We start from the raw sequence: 13906 nt of genomic DNA on the forward strand, positions 1-13906 counted from the left end.
TTCAAGCCCCGCGTCAGGCTCTGTGCTGACAGCTCAGAGCCCGGAACCCGTTTCAGATTCTGTGTCTCCCTCTCTCTCTGACCCTCCCCCGTGCATGCTCTGTCTCAAAAATAAATAAACGTTAAAAAAAAAAAAAGAAGTCACAGCTACTGTTATTAAAAAAAAAAAAAAAGATTTCCATCCTATTTTCCATCTGTTTTTTTGTTCTGCTTGCCAGGAGATTTCTTTAACTGTATCTTCCGATTTTGCTCTTGAATTTTTATGTTTTTAATTTCTAGTAGCTCTTCCTTGTTCTGATTTGTTTGGTGCTTGTTATCGTTCAAGGCATCTTATTCTCATTTCATGGAAGCGGTATCTTTTCTGGAAATATCAAATAGAGCTCTTTTTTTTTTTTTTTAAATGTTTACTTATTTATTTTGAAAGAAAGAGAGATCAGGGAAGGGACACAAGGAGAGGGAGACAGAGAATCCCAAGTAGGCTTTGTCAGTGCAGAGCCTGATGCCAGGGCTCAAACACACAAACCATGAGATCATGACCTGAGCCACCCATGCGTATGTATGTATGTATGTATGTGTGTGTGTGTATGTGTGTGTGTATGATGTATGTTTGTTTGTTTATTTATGAATGAATGAAGGCTCCACACCCAACATGGGGCTGAAACCCACGATCCCAAGATCAAGAGTCATGTGCTCTACCAGCCAGGCACACCAAATACAGCTCTTTCTAAAACCTTTCTTTTGCTCTCTGGGTTGGCTTATTCTGGTCTATCTTTCACACTGCAGGTTTTCCTTCTAAGTCTAGAGATCTGGCTGCCTGTCTGTCCCCATGTATGCGTGAGACCTGGATGCCCTTTGTGTGGGGGCATGGCTTGCTGAGTGAGGGGCTTCACTGTAGGAATGGCTTTTCCTTCTGTAACGCCGTGCTCAGTGAAGCTTTTCTCTGGGGCTGGTCAGTTTCTCCACTGGAAAGTCTATTGAGAGCATGTGGTGGGGCGGAAGGGATTGGATACAGTCATCAGGGCAGGGTAGGAGGGCCCAGGTCCCCGGGTTCATGCACTGACTTGCAGACACTGCAGTTTTTAGTCCACCCCCTCAGCTCGCCAGCAGTGAAACTTACCAGGGTTCCCCCCAAAGGTGTTAAGAATGTTTCCTAAAATAAGTCACTCCGTCATTTTCCTGTCCTAAAATTTGTTTATGTGTTTCACTAGCTGTTTCCTCCCTTCCTGTTCTCTTTGCACTTGTGGATTGAAAGTGTTTTATTCCTTTACTGTCATTTTAGTGGGCTTTCATGAGAGTCGGATGGCAACTGCATGTGGCCAGTCCACCAGATTTATTTGGTGTGATGATCCCTGTTTACAACTGAGGAAGCCAAGGGTTTGGTGAGCCAATCAAGTTTGCCAGCAAGTAAGTGGCTGAAGGGGGGTTTCCATCCCATTTCTGTCTGATTCTAAAGTCCAGGCTTGGGGTGCCTGGCTGGTTCAGTCGGTGGAGCACATGACTCTTGATCTCGGGGTCGTGCGTTCCAGCCCCAAGCTATGTATGGCACCTACTTAAAAAATAAATAAATAAAAAGAGGGTCATCTGGGTGGCTCTCAATCTCAGGGCTCTGAGTTCAAGCCCCACGTTGGACATGAAGCCTACATAAAAAAAGGGGGTGGGGCGCCTGGGTGCCTCAGTCGGTTAAGCGACTGACGGACTTCAGCTCAGGTCATGATCTCACAGTTCGTGAGTTTGAGCCCCATGTCGGGCTCTGTGCTGGCAGCTCAGAGACTGGAGCCTGCTTCCGATTCCGTGTCTCCCTCTCTCTCTGCCCCTCCCCCGCTGGCACTCTCTCTCTCTCTCTGCCTCTGTCAAAAATAAACATTTAAAAATTTTTAAAAAAAGAAGAGAATAATTAAAAATAAAGTCCAGACTCGTTCCCTACAACACACTGCCTTTTTTATACAAGGTTTCAGATTTGACTCGCCTCCTTCGATGACGTAAGGGAGGTCTGGAGTGTGCCTGGCCTCCAAGGGCAGGGAGGAAGCCCCAGTATTCACCACCATCAATTCAACAAACCTGCGCTGATGCTACTCCGCGACAAGCCCCCCCCCCCCCCCCGGCTCCCGCAAGCTCAGCAGGGTGTGCCCAGTCAAGAGTACGTGGTTCCCTGCCTGATTTTTCCATAAGGATTGGGGGAGACAGTCCCTGGCTCGGAGATGGATGTCTTTTCCAATAAGGATTTGCAGGAAATTCTTACTTAGGCAGGTGGTGGCGGTGCCTGGCGAACAGGCCCGTGTGTGTTCCAAACACAAGCGGTGAGGGCTGGAGAGAAATGCTAGGCTCCCGAGACGAGAGCCTGGCTTATAAACTACGGGCCGTCGCGTTAACTCTGCATTTCGCAGCGACACGGGAGAGCGCTTGCACGCGAGTACGGCCCATCCACAGCAGGGGCACACTTACACTGAGCGTCATCCGGGGTCGCTCGGACACTCGCACCCGTCCGGCGGCGCTGCGTGTCCCCGCGCGAAGAGCTCTGGCCACGGAGCCCTTGCGCAGCCCTGCTCTGGCCCGCGCGTCTCGCTGGGGCGGAAGTCGCGGTGCGCGCTTCCGCCGGGCGGGCCCGTTGCTGGGCGGGGCGCTGACGTCGCCCCGGAAGGGGCGGGCCCGCCGGGAGCCAGGCCGCGCCGCGCCGCGCCGCGCCGGCCGGAGGGGCCCGCAGCCCGGACCATGGCGGCGGCGGTGGCGGGCGCCGAGGGGCGGCGCGCGGCCCTGGAGGCGGCGGCGGCGGTGACGCCCGAGCGGGGCGGCGGGAGCTGCGTGCTGTGCTGCGGCGACCTGGAGGCCACGGCGCTGGGCCGCTGCGACCACCCGGTGTGCTACCGCTGCTCCACCAAGATGCGGGTGTTGTGCGAGCAGCGCTACTGCGCCGTGTGCCGCGAGGAGCTGCGCCAGGTGCGCCGAGCCGGCCGGGCCGCGCGTTCGGGGCGCCGGGGCGGGCGCGGGGCGCGGCCGGAAAGGGACTTTGCCTTCCTGGTGTCCGGCCGCGGGCCTGGCGGCGCCGGCTTCCGAAAGACAAGCCTGACGGGGCCACCCGGGGCTGGCTACCGGCCGTGGGGCCGGCAGGCAGGGGGTGGCCTCAGCTGGGTCGAAGAGGGATCGGTCCCTGGGGGGGACGGTTCGTCCTGCGCCGCAGGGATTCCTGCCGGGCCACAGGAAGGGGCATGATCAGAGCAAGAACTACCTAACCTGCTTGCTCTGGAGAGTTTATTCCTCAGGGATCTCCACTGGAGGCGGAGGACTTGGGGTGGAGGGGACTGGGCAAGGGAGCACCTCCAGAGGCAGTCTTTCCTGGAAGCAGAGGGTCAAAGTGGGTATTTCCAGCCCAGACGTGTGTTTGGGTCCCTCAAGTTAACCCCAGCAAAGTCCTCCCTCCATAGACCGGCGCCTTCATGTATGGAGGGGCGGTGGCCCTTGGTCTGCCCACCACAGGGGAAGAAGGCAGGACCATCGAGGTTTCCTTAGGACTCTTGGTGGATCGGGATAAAAGTGTTCTGAAGTTTTTCTCCTCCTTGCCAATTCAGGGTGGGGGGGAGGGGCTCAGCTCCACAGCGGAGGTGGGGATGTTTATGACTCTTTCCAGACTTGGAAGCCATGGAGAGTGTCAGAGGACACCATGGAGATTCCCCCCCACCCTCCCAGTAATGCCAGATGCTGGCTGGGAGCACCTAGCTGGAGCTCCCTTGATTTGCTTTGAGATCTGTTTGCTTCCAGCATTGTGAAATTCCGTGGTTTGTTCATGGAAAGCTTGGGCTGGTGACATCTGCCAGGGAATCTGACTTTCTTCTTCCTAGAAGTGACGCAGACATGGCATTGTTGAGGAGTAGTTCCTTTGGTTGTTTTGTTTTGTTTTGTTTTGTTTAAGTAGAAATTATGTCTGATGCTATAATTCCCGAGCTCTCCATGGGCACTTACTCTGTGCTCCATTAGGAGACGCTTGGAGATGCCGCCAGTCTATCATGGGGTGAACAGAGATAGCCCTGGGAGAGATCTAGGGTGGAGGGGTGGTCAGGAAAGCCTTGGGCCTGTGGCTTAGTGAGCGCCTCCCAGCATTGCCACTCTTGCGTGCTTGCATGGCATGACGTAACTCTTGGATGGCCAGGTTTCCCAGTGCACCTGTAGTTTCCTTCCAGGAAGGACGGGGCTGCCGGTCTCGCTCGGGAAGCGAGCAGGCACCTATGTGTGGCTACTCTAGCCGGCATCTGGCCTCTCTCACTCCTTGTGGGTCCCACACCCTTCCAGTGCTCTGTGGCAAGGGGGTGTTGACATGAGCTGTCAGCAGGCTCCTGCTGGGGCGTGCTTTGGCACTGGGTGCCTTTGGCTGATTCTGGCCTTCCTCTCGGGCCTGCCCTGAATTACTGGGCAGCAGGAGAGTGTCCCGGGAAGTGTGTGAGATGACGATCCTCTCTGTTCATCTTGCTTCCCTCCCACTCTTGAACTTGCAGCCCCACCCCGGTCCTTTATGTTCCCTTGCTGAGTCCTACACTGCCCTCTGAATGTGCCATGCCCTCCAGGGAATCCCACAGCAACCCCCAGCCCCTGAACCCTGCCTCTGCTCTGTCCTTCCTTACAGGACTAAGTCTTTGTAAAACCTTGGGAGGAAAGTGAGCCAAGGGACTGTGTGCAACAGGCCTACCCCTGGACCGGGCACTTCCCTGTGTCTGCCCCTGGGGCAGGCGTTGCAAAGAGCAGATGCAGAGCAGCCCTGCAGCTGCTGGTCAGGCGAGGAGCCAGACTGATCTAGATTGCCCAGCAGGTGCTCAGGGTAGAGGCGAGGCCAGGCTCCCAGGTTGTCTCTCAGGTCTGTCTCTGTCCACCCCAGATGGTTTCCAGGGTGCACCGGCAAGACCAATGTCAGGCTTCCCATCCACCCTTCTTCCCCAGTCACATCTCTCCTACAGGCCGTTTTCTTCTGAGAGATGATTCAGGTCTTGGCCTCCACCTGGCCCTGATGCCCCTCGCACGTCCAAGAGGTTTGATGGGGCTGCTGTACAAAGTGGGATGTGTCTGAGCTAGTCTCCCTTCCATTTCACAGGCAGGAGGTGGGAGGGGACCTGCTGATGACAGGTCAGGAGGCCAGACCTGCTGACCGGTCTTGTTTTTCTGTTGTTGGGGCTCATCCCCACTGGCCTGGTCCACCTGGGCTCCTCAGGGAGGAGCTTCTAGATGCTTCTGTGCTTCTAGATGGGGCCCACTTTCAGCATCAGGCTCACTCTCGCCAGTGGTCGATGCTAGCGCCACCCATCCCTTCTTCCACTCGTGCTCAGGGAGCGCCCACTGCATACTGGGAGTGGGGAGCAGCAAAGCCCCACGCAGGAACACATACCCACCTCGTGGGGGTCCAAGCAGGGCTCTCCTCCCATCTCCTGCTCCCTCTCTTCAGGGATTGGCCTGGCATCCTGGGACCCACCCAGGGGTGCCCTTTCCCCCTCTGACACCTGCTGCCTGGCCCACCCAGGGGCTTCCCGGGATGGTTCATCCTCACGTGTCCAGGCTGGGCCTGTGCCTCTGTCCTCAGACCCATGACCCTCTCCCATCAGGGTGATCACTAGGGTAGGTGGGTCTCGGGCCATGCTGGTGGGATGCGTGAGGTTCCTCTGCGTCCCGGGTTGGGCCACCGTGCCCTGACCTTGTTTGGCGACTCGGTCCTGCCACTCGCTCACCCTGTGCTGTGGGCAGGGACACTGGCCACGCCAAGCCGCACTGCCATCTTCCTGCCTGCCCCTCACTCTCCTGGCATCTGGTGCAGGCCTCCGGGGGCCCGTCTCACAGCCTGTCTAGGAGGGGCCACCGGCATTTCCCCACTCGCACCCCCCGGCTCCAAACCTGCTCCCCCTCATTCTCAGACAGACCCAGCCTTGAGCCTGTGTGCCGCAGCCACTTCCCTTTCCCCGACCTCTTCCTGGGGTTGCCTCCCCTTCCCGAGCCAGCCCAGTGTCCCCTTCTCCTGGCGTGGCTCACGTGTGCTCAGCACAGCCCGGCAGTCCATCTTGAGGACTGTACCCTACCTCTGTCCACAGCGAGGGTGCCCGCAGCAAGACACTCCCAAGGGGGATCAGGGCAGACCTCGGAGAGGAAGGCGCCGGAGCTGGGGGAGGCAGTGGTGACGGTGCGACCCGGCTCTGGTGTCCTCTGCGGAAGGAAGTTGTTCCTCTGTTTAGTCTGCTGGACTTGGATGCCTTTTGGCCGGGGGTTCCCTCACGGGCTGCTGCTGAGCCGCCTTGTGGGCAGATGCCGGGCTCCTAAGTCTGCTGTCCGTGTTGCCTCAGCACAGCTAGGACCCTGAGTTGCACGACAGGCCTTGTGATCTGTGGCCGGCCTGCAGCATCCTGACCAGCTCAGGGCTCTGCCTGTGCAGGCGCTGGTCCCCTGGCAAGAGGCAGTAGGGACTAGGGTCTGGGCTCGGAAAGCAGGGCTGGGTGGGGGCTTGCCCCAGAGGGGCAGGTCTCCTGAGAAGAGGCCAGTGTGACACCCGGAGTCCTGGGGAGAAAACCAGGGGGAGGGGGAGCCTCAGGAGCACAGCTGTAATGAGCACCCACTCATTGCGTGGCAGGGGCAGTGGTGGGTGGTCACGTTCACCCTGCCCAGCCTTGCCAGACGTGACATCAAGGGGAAGAAAAGCCTGTTGGGGCAAGCTCGTCCTCCTCCACCCCCCACAATGGGTGTGGCTGGACCCTGATGCTTCCCTTGGGCTCCTATGGGGGTGTGGGGGTCGGCTTCTTCTACCCACAGTGTATCACCAGAAGTGTGGACTGAGGTCCCCAGCTTCTGCCCCAGGACCCCCAGGGAGCCAGTTTTAACCGTCCTGCTGCTGGGGGACATTGTGACCACCCATTCTCCCCACCCAGTACTGCGCTTTTCCAAGTTCATGGCCATTCTGATCCCAGGTATCCTCCCTGGCTGAGCTTAGCTGAGTCTAAACATGACAGGGATGACCTTGACATGGCCCAAGGTGAGGACTCTGAGCTGAGGCGAGTGACCAGCTCCAGGCGAGGGGGGACAGTGGTGGAGTGGGAAGGGGCATGGCGAGACCAGCAGTGTGTCTGGATCCAAGGGAGGGGAGTGGGGGCCAGTGAGGAGGGAGCCTGGAGGGAACAGTGCCTTTGTTGTCTAGGAGGAGAGGCCTGGGCCTGCGAGAGGGTCCTGGGGCTGGGCTCTGTGGAGGGGCTGAGCACACTGTACTCAGAGTGCCAGAGACCCCTGGGAAAGAGGCTGCAGGAGTGTCTGCACCCTGCCCCTGCTGAGTGCCCGCAGCTCGGCACTGACCCCCCTGACAACCGGATGGCAGGCAGGAACCTGGCCAGGAAGCAGTCAGGGGCCATGACCGACTCCTCTGTGGCATCATGGGTGGACAGAGCATGACTAGGCCTTGAGTCGTGGTTGCCTGTCTCGTCCTGGTGACATTATTTCCATAGCTGCTTCTTAGACTGCATCTGGCCTGTGCTCAACACCCATGTGATTAAGCCCTGGCTTGCTTCGTCCCTGTCACTGCCCCCTGGGGTCACCGCCCCTGGGATGACCTCGGTCTGTTGCATAGCTGGTTTGGCTGTGGATGAGGGAGAGCCTGCCGCCCCCTGGTGGCCAGGCCGGGTATTGCGTCTCCATCCGGGCAACCCCAGGTGGGCACGCCACAGGTGTGGAGAGGGGGCCCTGGGTGGCCCAGGAGAGCAGAGACTGCTGCCCGCAGGGCCTGACGTGGGCCTCCCACGGAGTGCCTCCTTTTCTTCTTAGCCAGACAGTGTCCTCCAGTGGGTGTCCACAGCCCTTCTCAGCAGGCCCCTCACGCTTGGTTCCAGGTGGTCTTTGGGAAGAAGCTTCCCGCCTTTGCCACAATCCCCCTCCACCAGTTGCAGCACGAGAAGAAATATGACATCTATTTCGCGGACGGCAAGGTTTTTGCCTTGTACAGGTGAGCGGGGTCCCAGGGGCCTGCAGCCAGCCTGGGTCTGGGGAGGGGCTTGTGGCAGGGATGGGCACGGCCCTCGGGTGGGTGAGGGGGCAGCGTGCGTGTCAGGGCCCCCCTGCTTTCCTGGCGTCAGCCCAGCAGGGGTGGATGGGCGGGGCGAGTCTAGGGAAAGCGCTGCGTTGTAGCGTGGTGCCGGCTTTCTGGGGCGTGTGAGGCGCACGCAAGCCCGCGTGAGTTGGGATCTTAGCCCGTGGCAGGAAACCCCATGAAGGGCGCGGCTGTCGCGGGCCGGGTGAGGGGCTGGCTCCCAGTGTGGTAGTCACCGTGCCCTCCCTACGCAGAGGTCGGCCATCCCGCAGCCGGGCTCAACCCCGGGGCCCCTGCGCTGGTGGGCGTGCCGGGTGCCCGTCGTCCTGGCTCTTCCCAAAGCGCACGCAGAGGCCGTGAGTAGGTGCCAGGGCTCGCTCCGGCCGGTGCCACTGAGTGCCCGCACGGCCGGGGGGGCCCGATGTGTCTCTAGGCAGCTGCTTCAGCACGAGTGCCCACAGTGCCCCGAGCTGCCGCCGTTCGGCCTCTTCGGAGACCTGGAGCAGCACATGCGGAGGCAGCACGAGCTCTTCTGCTGCAAGCTGTGCCTCAGGCACCTCAAGGTGCGCCCCGCCCCGCTCTCCTGGCTCGCGCCACCCCAGCCCCCCCCCCCCACCATGCGCGTCCCCCCAGCTGTCCTGCCTCGCGCAGCCCGGGCGGGGAGGGGCTGCTGGCGTCTGGGGGCCCAGAGCTGGCACCAGCACCACCGGGTCCCCTGTGTTGCGGGGCTGTGGGAAGGGCCCCCCCCCGGCGCCCAGCACCCTCTTCCCTGCAGATCTTCACGTACGAGCGCAAATGGTACTCGCGCAAGGACCTGGCGCGGCACCGCATGCAGGGGGACCCCGATGACACGTCCCACCGCGGGCACCCGCTCTGCAAGTTCTGTGACGAGCGCTACCTGGACAATGACGAGCTGCTGAAACACCTGCGGCGAGACCACTACTTCTGCCACTTCTGCGACTCGGACGGGGCCCAAGACTACTACAGGTGGGCGCGGGCCCCGGGCACCCGAGCAGGCTGGGCAGGGCCGCTGGCCAGGGTGGCGGAGCCCACGGGCTCCGGCTGACACCCCGGCCCCCCGCCAGCGACTACGCCTACCTGCGCGAACACTTCCGGGAGAAGCACTTCCTGTGTGAGGAGGGTCGCTGCAGCACCGAGCAGTTCACCCATGCCTTCCGCACCGAGATTGACCTCAAGGCCCACAGGACGGCCTGCCACAGCCGCAGCCGTGCCGAGGCCCGCCAGAATCGCCAGATCGACCTGCAGTTCAGCTACACGCCACGGCACTCTCGCCGGAACGAGGGTGAGCACAGCCTTCCCTCTGAGGAGCGGGGCTCCCTCCGGTTCCAGCCGGGCGCTCCCCGGGGGCCTGCAGACCTCAGACCCAGGTCCTGACCTGACCCCTCATGTGCCAGTGGACGGGAGACACGCACCTCCTCGCCTCTCAACGAGCCCTGAGCGTCTGAGCACATTGTGACCACAGGGAGCCCTTTGCAGCAGTCGGCTCCTGGTGTCTCCTATCTGCCCCCCCCCAGGGGCGGGGGTGGGGCAGTAGGGTGGAGTGAGGAGCGCCTGGGGCTGACATAGACCCTGGAGGTGTCTGAGCCCATCCTCGGGGGTCCTGGGGCACCTGCCTCGGTCCGGCCCGGGCCCGTGACAGGCTGTGTGCCGGCCGCAGGGGTCGTCGGGGGCGAGGACTACGAGGAGGTGGACAGGTACAACCGCCAAGGCCGTGCGGGCCGGGCCAGTGGTCGCGGAGCCCAGCAGAGCCGCCGAGGAAGCTGGAGGTACAAGAGGTGGGAGGATTTGCGTGCCGCTGACGTTCTCCTGGCGCCGGCCCCGCGGCGGTGGCAGCGGCCGACAACTGGGCTGGGACCAGGCAGAGGGGTTGGGGGACTTTGGCCTTCCGGTGTCTGGCGTCCTGTACCTGGCAGTGGGCCTGCTTAGTGTCCTGAGCAAGCGGACGTGCCCTGCTCTTTTCTCTAGCTGTAGCCAGAGACCCCAGTAACACGGGTCGGGGTGAGTGACGGGGGCCTGTGTCACTTGGGGGCTCCGTGCAGTTGAGCTGTGAAACGCTGTTGATGCAAACACACGCTCAGGCCGGGTGCCACCCCCAGTGTCAGGCAGGACGGAGGCATCTGTGGAGCCCGGAGCACTGGGCTCCCTGGCTGCCCAGGGAGCCCCAGCCTGAGGCTGGCACCTGAGTCGTGCCGTATCCGCAGCGCCCTCTCCTGGCCAGTGAGGGTGGGCCTGTGCCCGCTGGCCGGATGCATCGGGGGTGGGGGGCCCCTCCCCAGCACCTCACTGTGCGCACCGCTGTAGTCCTGGGCCTTGCCCAGCCTGAAGGCCTCCCCCTCCCAGGGAAGAAGAGGACCGGGAAGTGGCAGCTGCCATCCGGGCCTCAGTGGCCGCACAGCAGCAGCAGCAGCAGCAACAGCAGCAGCAGCAGCAGCAGCAGCAGGAGACACGCAGGAGTGAGGACCGGGAGGAGGGCGGCAGGCCCAAGAAGGAGGAGGCAGGGGTACGGGGTCTCGAGGAGTTCCGAGGTGCCCGGCGCCCGCCCCGGACTCAGGGTGAAGGTCCAGGTGAGTTGACTCTGCCCTGGCATGGGAGCCACTTGGGAGGTGAGAGGCAGGCTCCAGGCCCACACGGTGCCTGGGACTGGTGGGGGCCCCCGGGAGCTCACCCGGGGGGTCTGTTCCCACACCCTGGACGTTGCTCAGCGCTGACCTCGGGTCCTTTTATGTCTCACAGGCCCCAAGGAAGCCTCAGCCAATGGTCCTATAAGCCAGGAGTCCCTCCCGGCAGCCGGCCCGGCCGCAGGGGCCATGCTTCCAAGGTACGCTTGCACAGAACCAGGGTAAGAGAGGGGGGCTCCTGCGGAAGGTGGGTGCGGGGCAGGGGAGGCCCCGCAGGCCGCTGACGCCACTCCCCTTCCCGGGCTCAGCACCCTCCCGCCCCCCACCTCGAAGCTCAAGGACGAAGACTTCCCCAGCCTCTGCGCCTCCACCTCCTCCTCCGCCTCCTCCTCGTCCACCGCCGCGGCTGCTCTGGGCCCCGCGGGGCTGGCACTGGCCTACCATGTCCCTGCCAGAGGCAGGAGCACCTTCCAGGAGGACGACTTCCCCGCCCTGGTGTCCTCCGCCTCGAAGCCCAGCTCCGCCCCCACCAGCCTCATTTCTGCCTGGAACAGCAGTGGCAGCAAGAAAGTGGCGCATCCCACCACAGGGGCCCAGGCTGCTGGCGGCAGCAGCCAGCCCCCCAGGAAGGCTGGGAAGGGGGGCAAGGGCAGCAAGAAGGGCGGGCCACCCCCCTCAGAGGAGGAGGAGGAGGATGGCCGCGCCGGCCTCACCGCCCAGGAGCTCCGGAGCGTGCCCACCACGGTGGCCGTCTCCTCCCTGCTGGCACTGGCCTCCACCCAGACCCTCACCAAGGTTGGCAAGAAAAAGAAGGTGGGCTCAGAGAAGCCGGGTGCCGCCTCGCCGCCCCCACCGCCCCCTGACAGAGATGGACCCCCTGGGGCCGAGCGGGTCCCCGGCGCACCCACCGGCAGAGCCGAGGGGCCAGTTGCCGTAATTGTCAACGGACACACGGAGGGGCCGGCCCCGGCTCGGAGCACACCCAAGGAGCCCCCTGGGCTCCCACGGCCCCTGGGGCCCCTTCCCTGCCCCACAGCCCAAGAAGACTTCCCAGCACTGGGAGTCCCCTGCCCACCCAGGATGCCCCCTCCCCCAGGTACGTGCACCTGGCTCAGGCCCGCCACTGGGCATCTGGGTCAGATTGGAGCCCCTGGGCCCGGGGGGAGGGGGGAGCACACCCTGAGGGGCTGTGGGGGCAGCCACCGGCCAGCAGCAGGGACGGCAAGCCTGCGAGGTAGGGGCCAGCCGCCCCGGAAGCTTGGCGGCACCCCCCTGAGGAGTCTGCTTACCCTCCCTGTAAACTGGGGCAGGCCTAGTGGCCTTGGCCTTTCCAGAGGAGGGAGTAAGTCACCTTTGGGCAAGAGGCCAGTGTTGCCCGAGGGAGCGCAGCTGGTGGGCTGGCCGGCAGGGGGAGCCACAGTGGCCCCTGGAGCCCAGCCAGCCAGGGTCACGTTCTGGGTCTGGCGGGGCCATCCCTGCAGGCTTCAACGCCGTGGTGCTCCTGAAGGGCGCTCCACCCCCACCCCCACCCGGCCTGGTGCCCCCTGTCAGCAAGCCGCCGCCTGGCTTCTCCGGCCTCCTGCCCAGCCCACACCCGGCCTGCGTCCCCAGCACTGCCACCGCCACAAAAGCGTAAGTGTTGGTGGGCCATGCAGCCTTGTGCCCCCGGGAGCCGGGGAGGGCCCTCACCTTGGGCCACCCCAGAGGCTGAAGCCTCCACCTCCTCCCCATCTCTCGGCCCCCAGACCGAGGCTGACACCTGCACCACAGGCCTACCTGGTGCCCGAGAACTTCCGGGAGAGGAACCTGCAGCTCATCCAGTCCATCAGGGACTTCCTGCAGAGTGACGAGGCCCGCTTCAGCAAGTTCAAGAGCCAATCGGGGGAGTTCAGACAGGTGAGTCAGGCAGGGGTGTGGGGGGCCGGTGCAGCCACTGCTGGGGCTCAGGCCCACACGGGGCCTGACTGGGTCTGGCTCTGGATGGCAGGGCGTGATCTCCGCGGCCCAGTATTACAAGAGCTGCCGTGACCTGCTCGGGGAGAACTTCCAGAAGATCTTCAACGAGCTGCTGGTGCTCCTTCCCGACACGGCCAAGCAGCAGGAGCTGCTGTCCGCGCACACGCACTTCCGAGGCCGAGAGAGGCCTCCGGGCACCAAGGCCAAGAAGAAGAAGAGCGCGTGGCAGGCCAGTGCCCGGCCGGCGGGCCTGGACTGCTGCGTGTGCCCCACCTGCCAGCAGGTGCTCGCACATGGGGACGTCAGCAGCCACCAGGCACTGCACGCCGCCCAGGACAACGACTTTCCCTCCCTGCAAGCCATCGCCAGGATCCTCACGTAGCTCCCGCCGGCATGGGCAGGAGCCGCCACACCCGTGAGCCTCCTTCCTCCTTCCTGGCTGCCGTGCAGCCGGGTGAGGCCCTGGTGAGGCCGCCTGCTCGGCCCCTCAGCTGGCCAGCCCGCCAGGGGTCACCAGGAAGGCCCACCCTGCCCCGGCAGCACACCGTCACATAGGAGTCCATCCCGTTTCCTCCTGGGAGCCGGGCGAAGGCCTTGGTGGCGGGCTGCTTTTGGTTTGTTTTCACGCTTTTGGAGGTTGTGAGGGGAGGGAAGGGCTGGGAGGCCGTAGCCTGTCCGTGCTGTCCGAGCTGGTGGCAACAGTGGCCCTCTCCAGGCGCCCCCCCCCCCCCCCCCCCCAGCCAGAGGGTTGCGGCGCTGCGGCCCCCAAGCCAGAAGCTGTGGTTCCACCCGTGCTGGAGTCAGATGTTGAGCGTGTTGTGTAAACAGTTGGCTGTTTCGTGATTCAAGAACGTTCAGGATTAAAAGCAGATGCGAAATTGTGCTACTTGAGGTTGTATCTTTTTATGAGACAAGCTGAATCTGGGATCTCTAATTGCCTCTGACCTTTTATAAGACCGTGTATCTTCAAATAAATTTATTTTGCAATAACGCACATAGCCTGTGTTCTGAGCTCCTCTGTCCTCCCAGACCACCCCGCAGCTGGGGGGCTCAGAGCTGTCAGCCAGGGAGCAACTGGGTGGGGGTGGGGACGACCCGTGCGCGGAGCTGGGGCGGCTGGGCTGTGCTCCCAGGAAGCAGCAACCAGCCAGTGCCCTGTCCTGGACGTCTGGCACCGCCCAGGCCTCCCAGGAATACACCAGGACATGTCTGACCTATAGTCAAGTAGCCAGTAAAACCATCCTTCCAGAACATGGGAGTCCTACAGAGCCAAGGTTTGC

At 62.5% G+C, this 13906-nt stretch overlaps 1 protein-coding gene across 2 annotated transcripts; it reads left to right on the forward strand.

The window, feature by feature from the left end:
* Positions 1–2692: 2692 nt before the first annotated feature.
* On the forward strand, positions 2693–13620 carry ZNF598 (zinc finger protein 598, E3 ubiquitin ligase). 2 transcript variants are annotated; one of them, XM_047839151.1, is made up of 12 exons: positions 2693–2933; positions 7835–7947; positions 8465–8594; positions 8807–9018; positions 9117–9334; positions 9710–9827; positions 10393–10616; positions 10786–10870; positions 10979–11766; positions 12152–12302; positions 12416–12566; positions 12658–13620. In XM_047839151.1, the coding sequence occupies exons 1-12, from the start codon at positions 2709–2711 to the stop codon at positions 13006–13008; spliced, it is 2766 nt and encodes a 921-aa protein (XP_047695107.1). In that variant the 5' UTR covers positions 2693–2708; the 3' UTR covers positions 13009–13620. The 2 variants fall into 2 exon arrangements, with proteins under 2 accessions (XP_047695107.1, XP_047695109.1); XM_047839153.1 differs by having other exon boundaries at positions 9710–9818.
* The last annotated feature ends 286 nt before the right edge of the window (positions 13621–13906 follow it).

Source organism: Prionailurus viverrinus, chromosome E3 (genome assembly GCF_022837055.1).
Source record: "Prionailurus viverrinus isolate Anna chromosome E3, UM_Priviv_1.0, whole genome shotgun sequence".
NCBI lineage: Eukaryota > Metazoa > Chordata > Mammalia > Carnivora > Felidae > Prionailurus > Prionailurus viverrinus.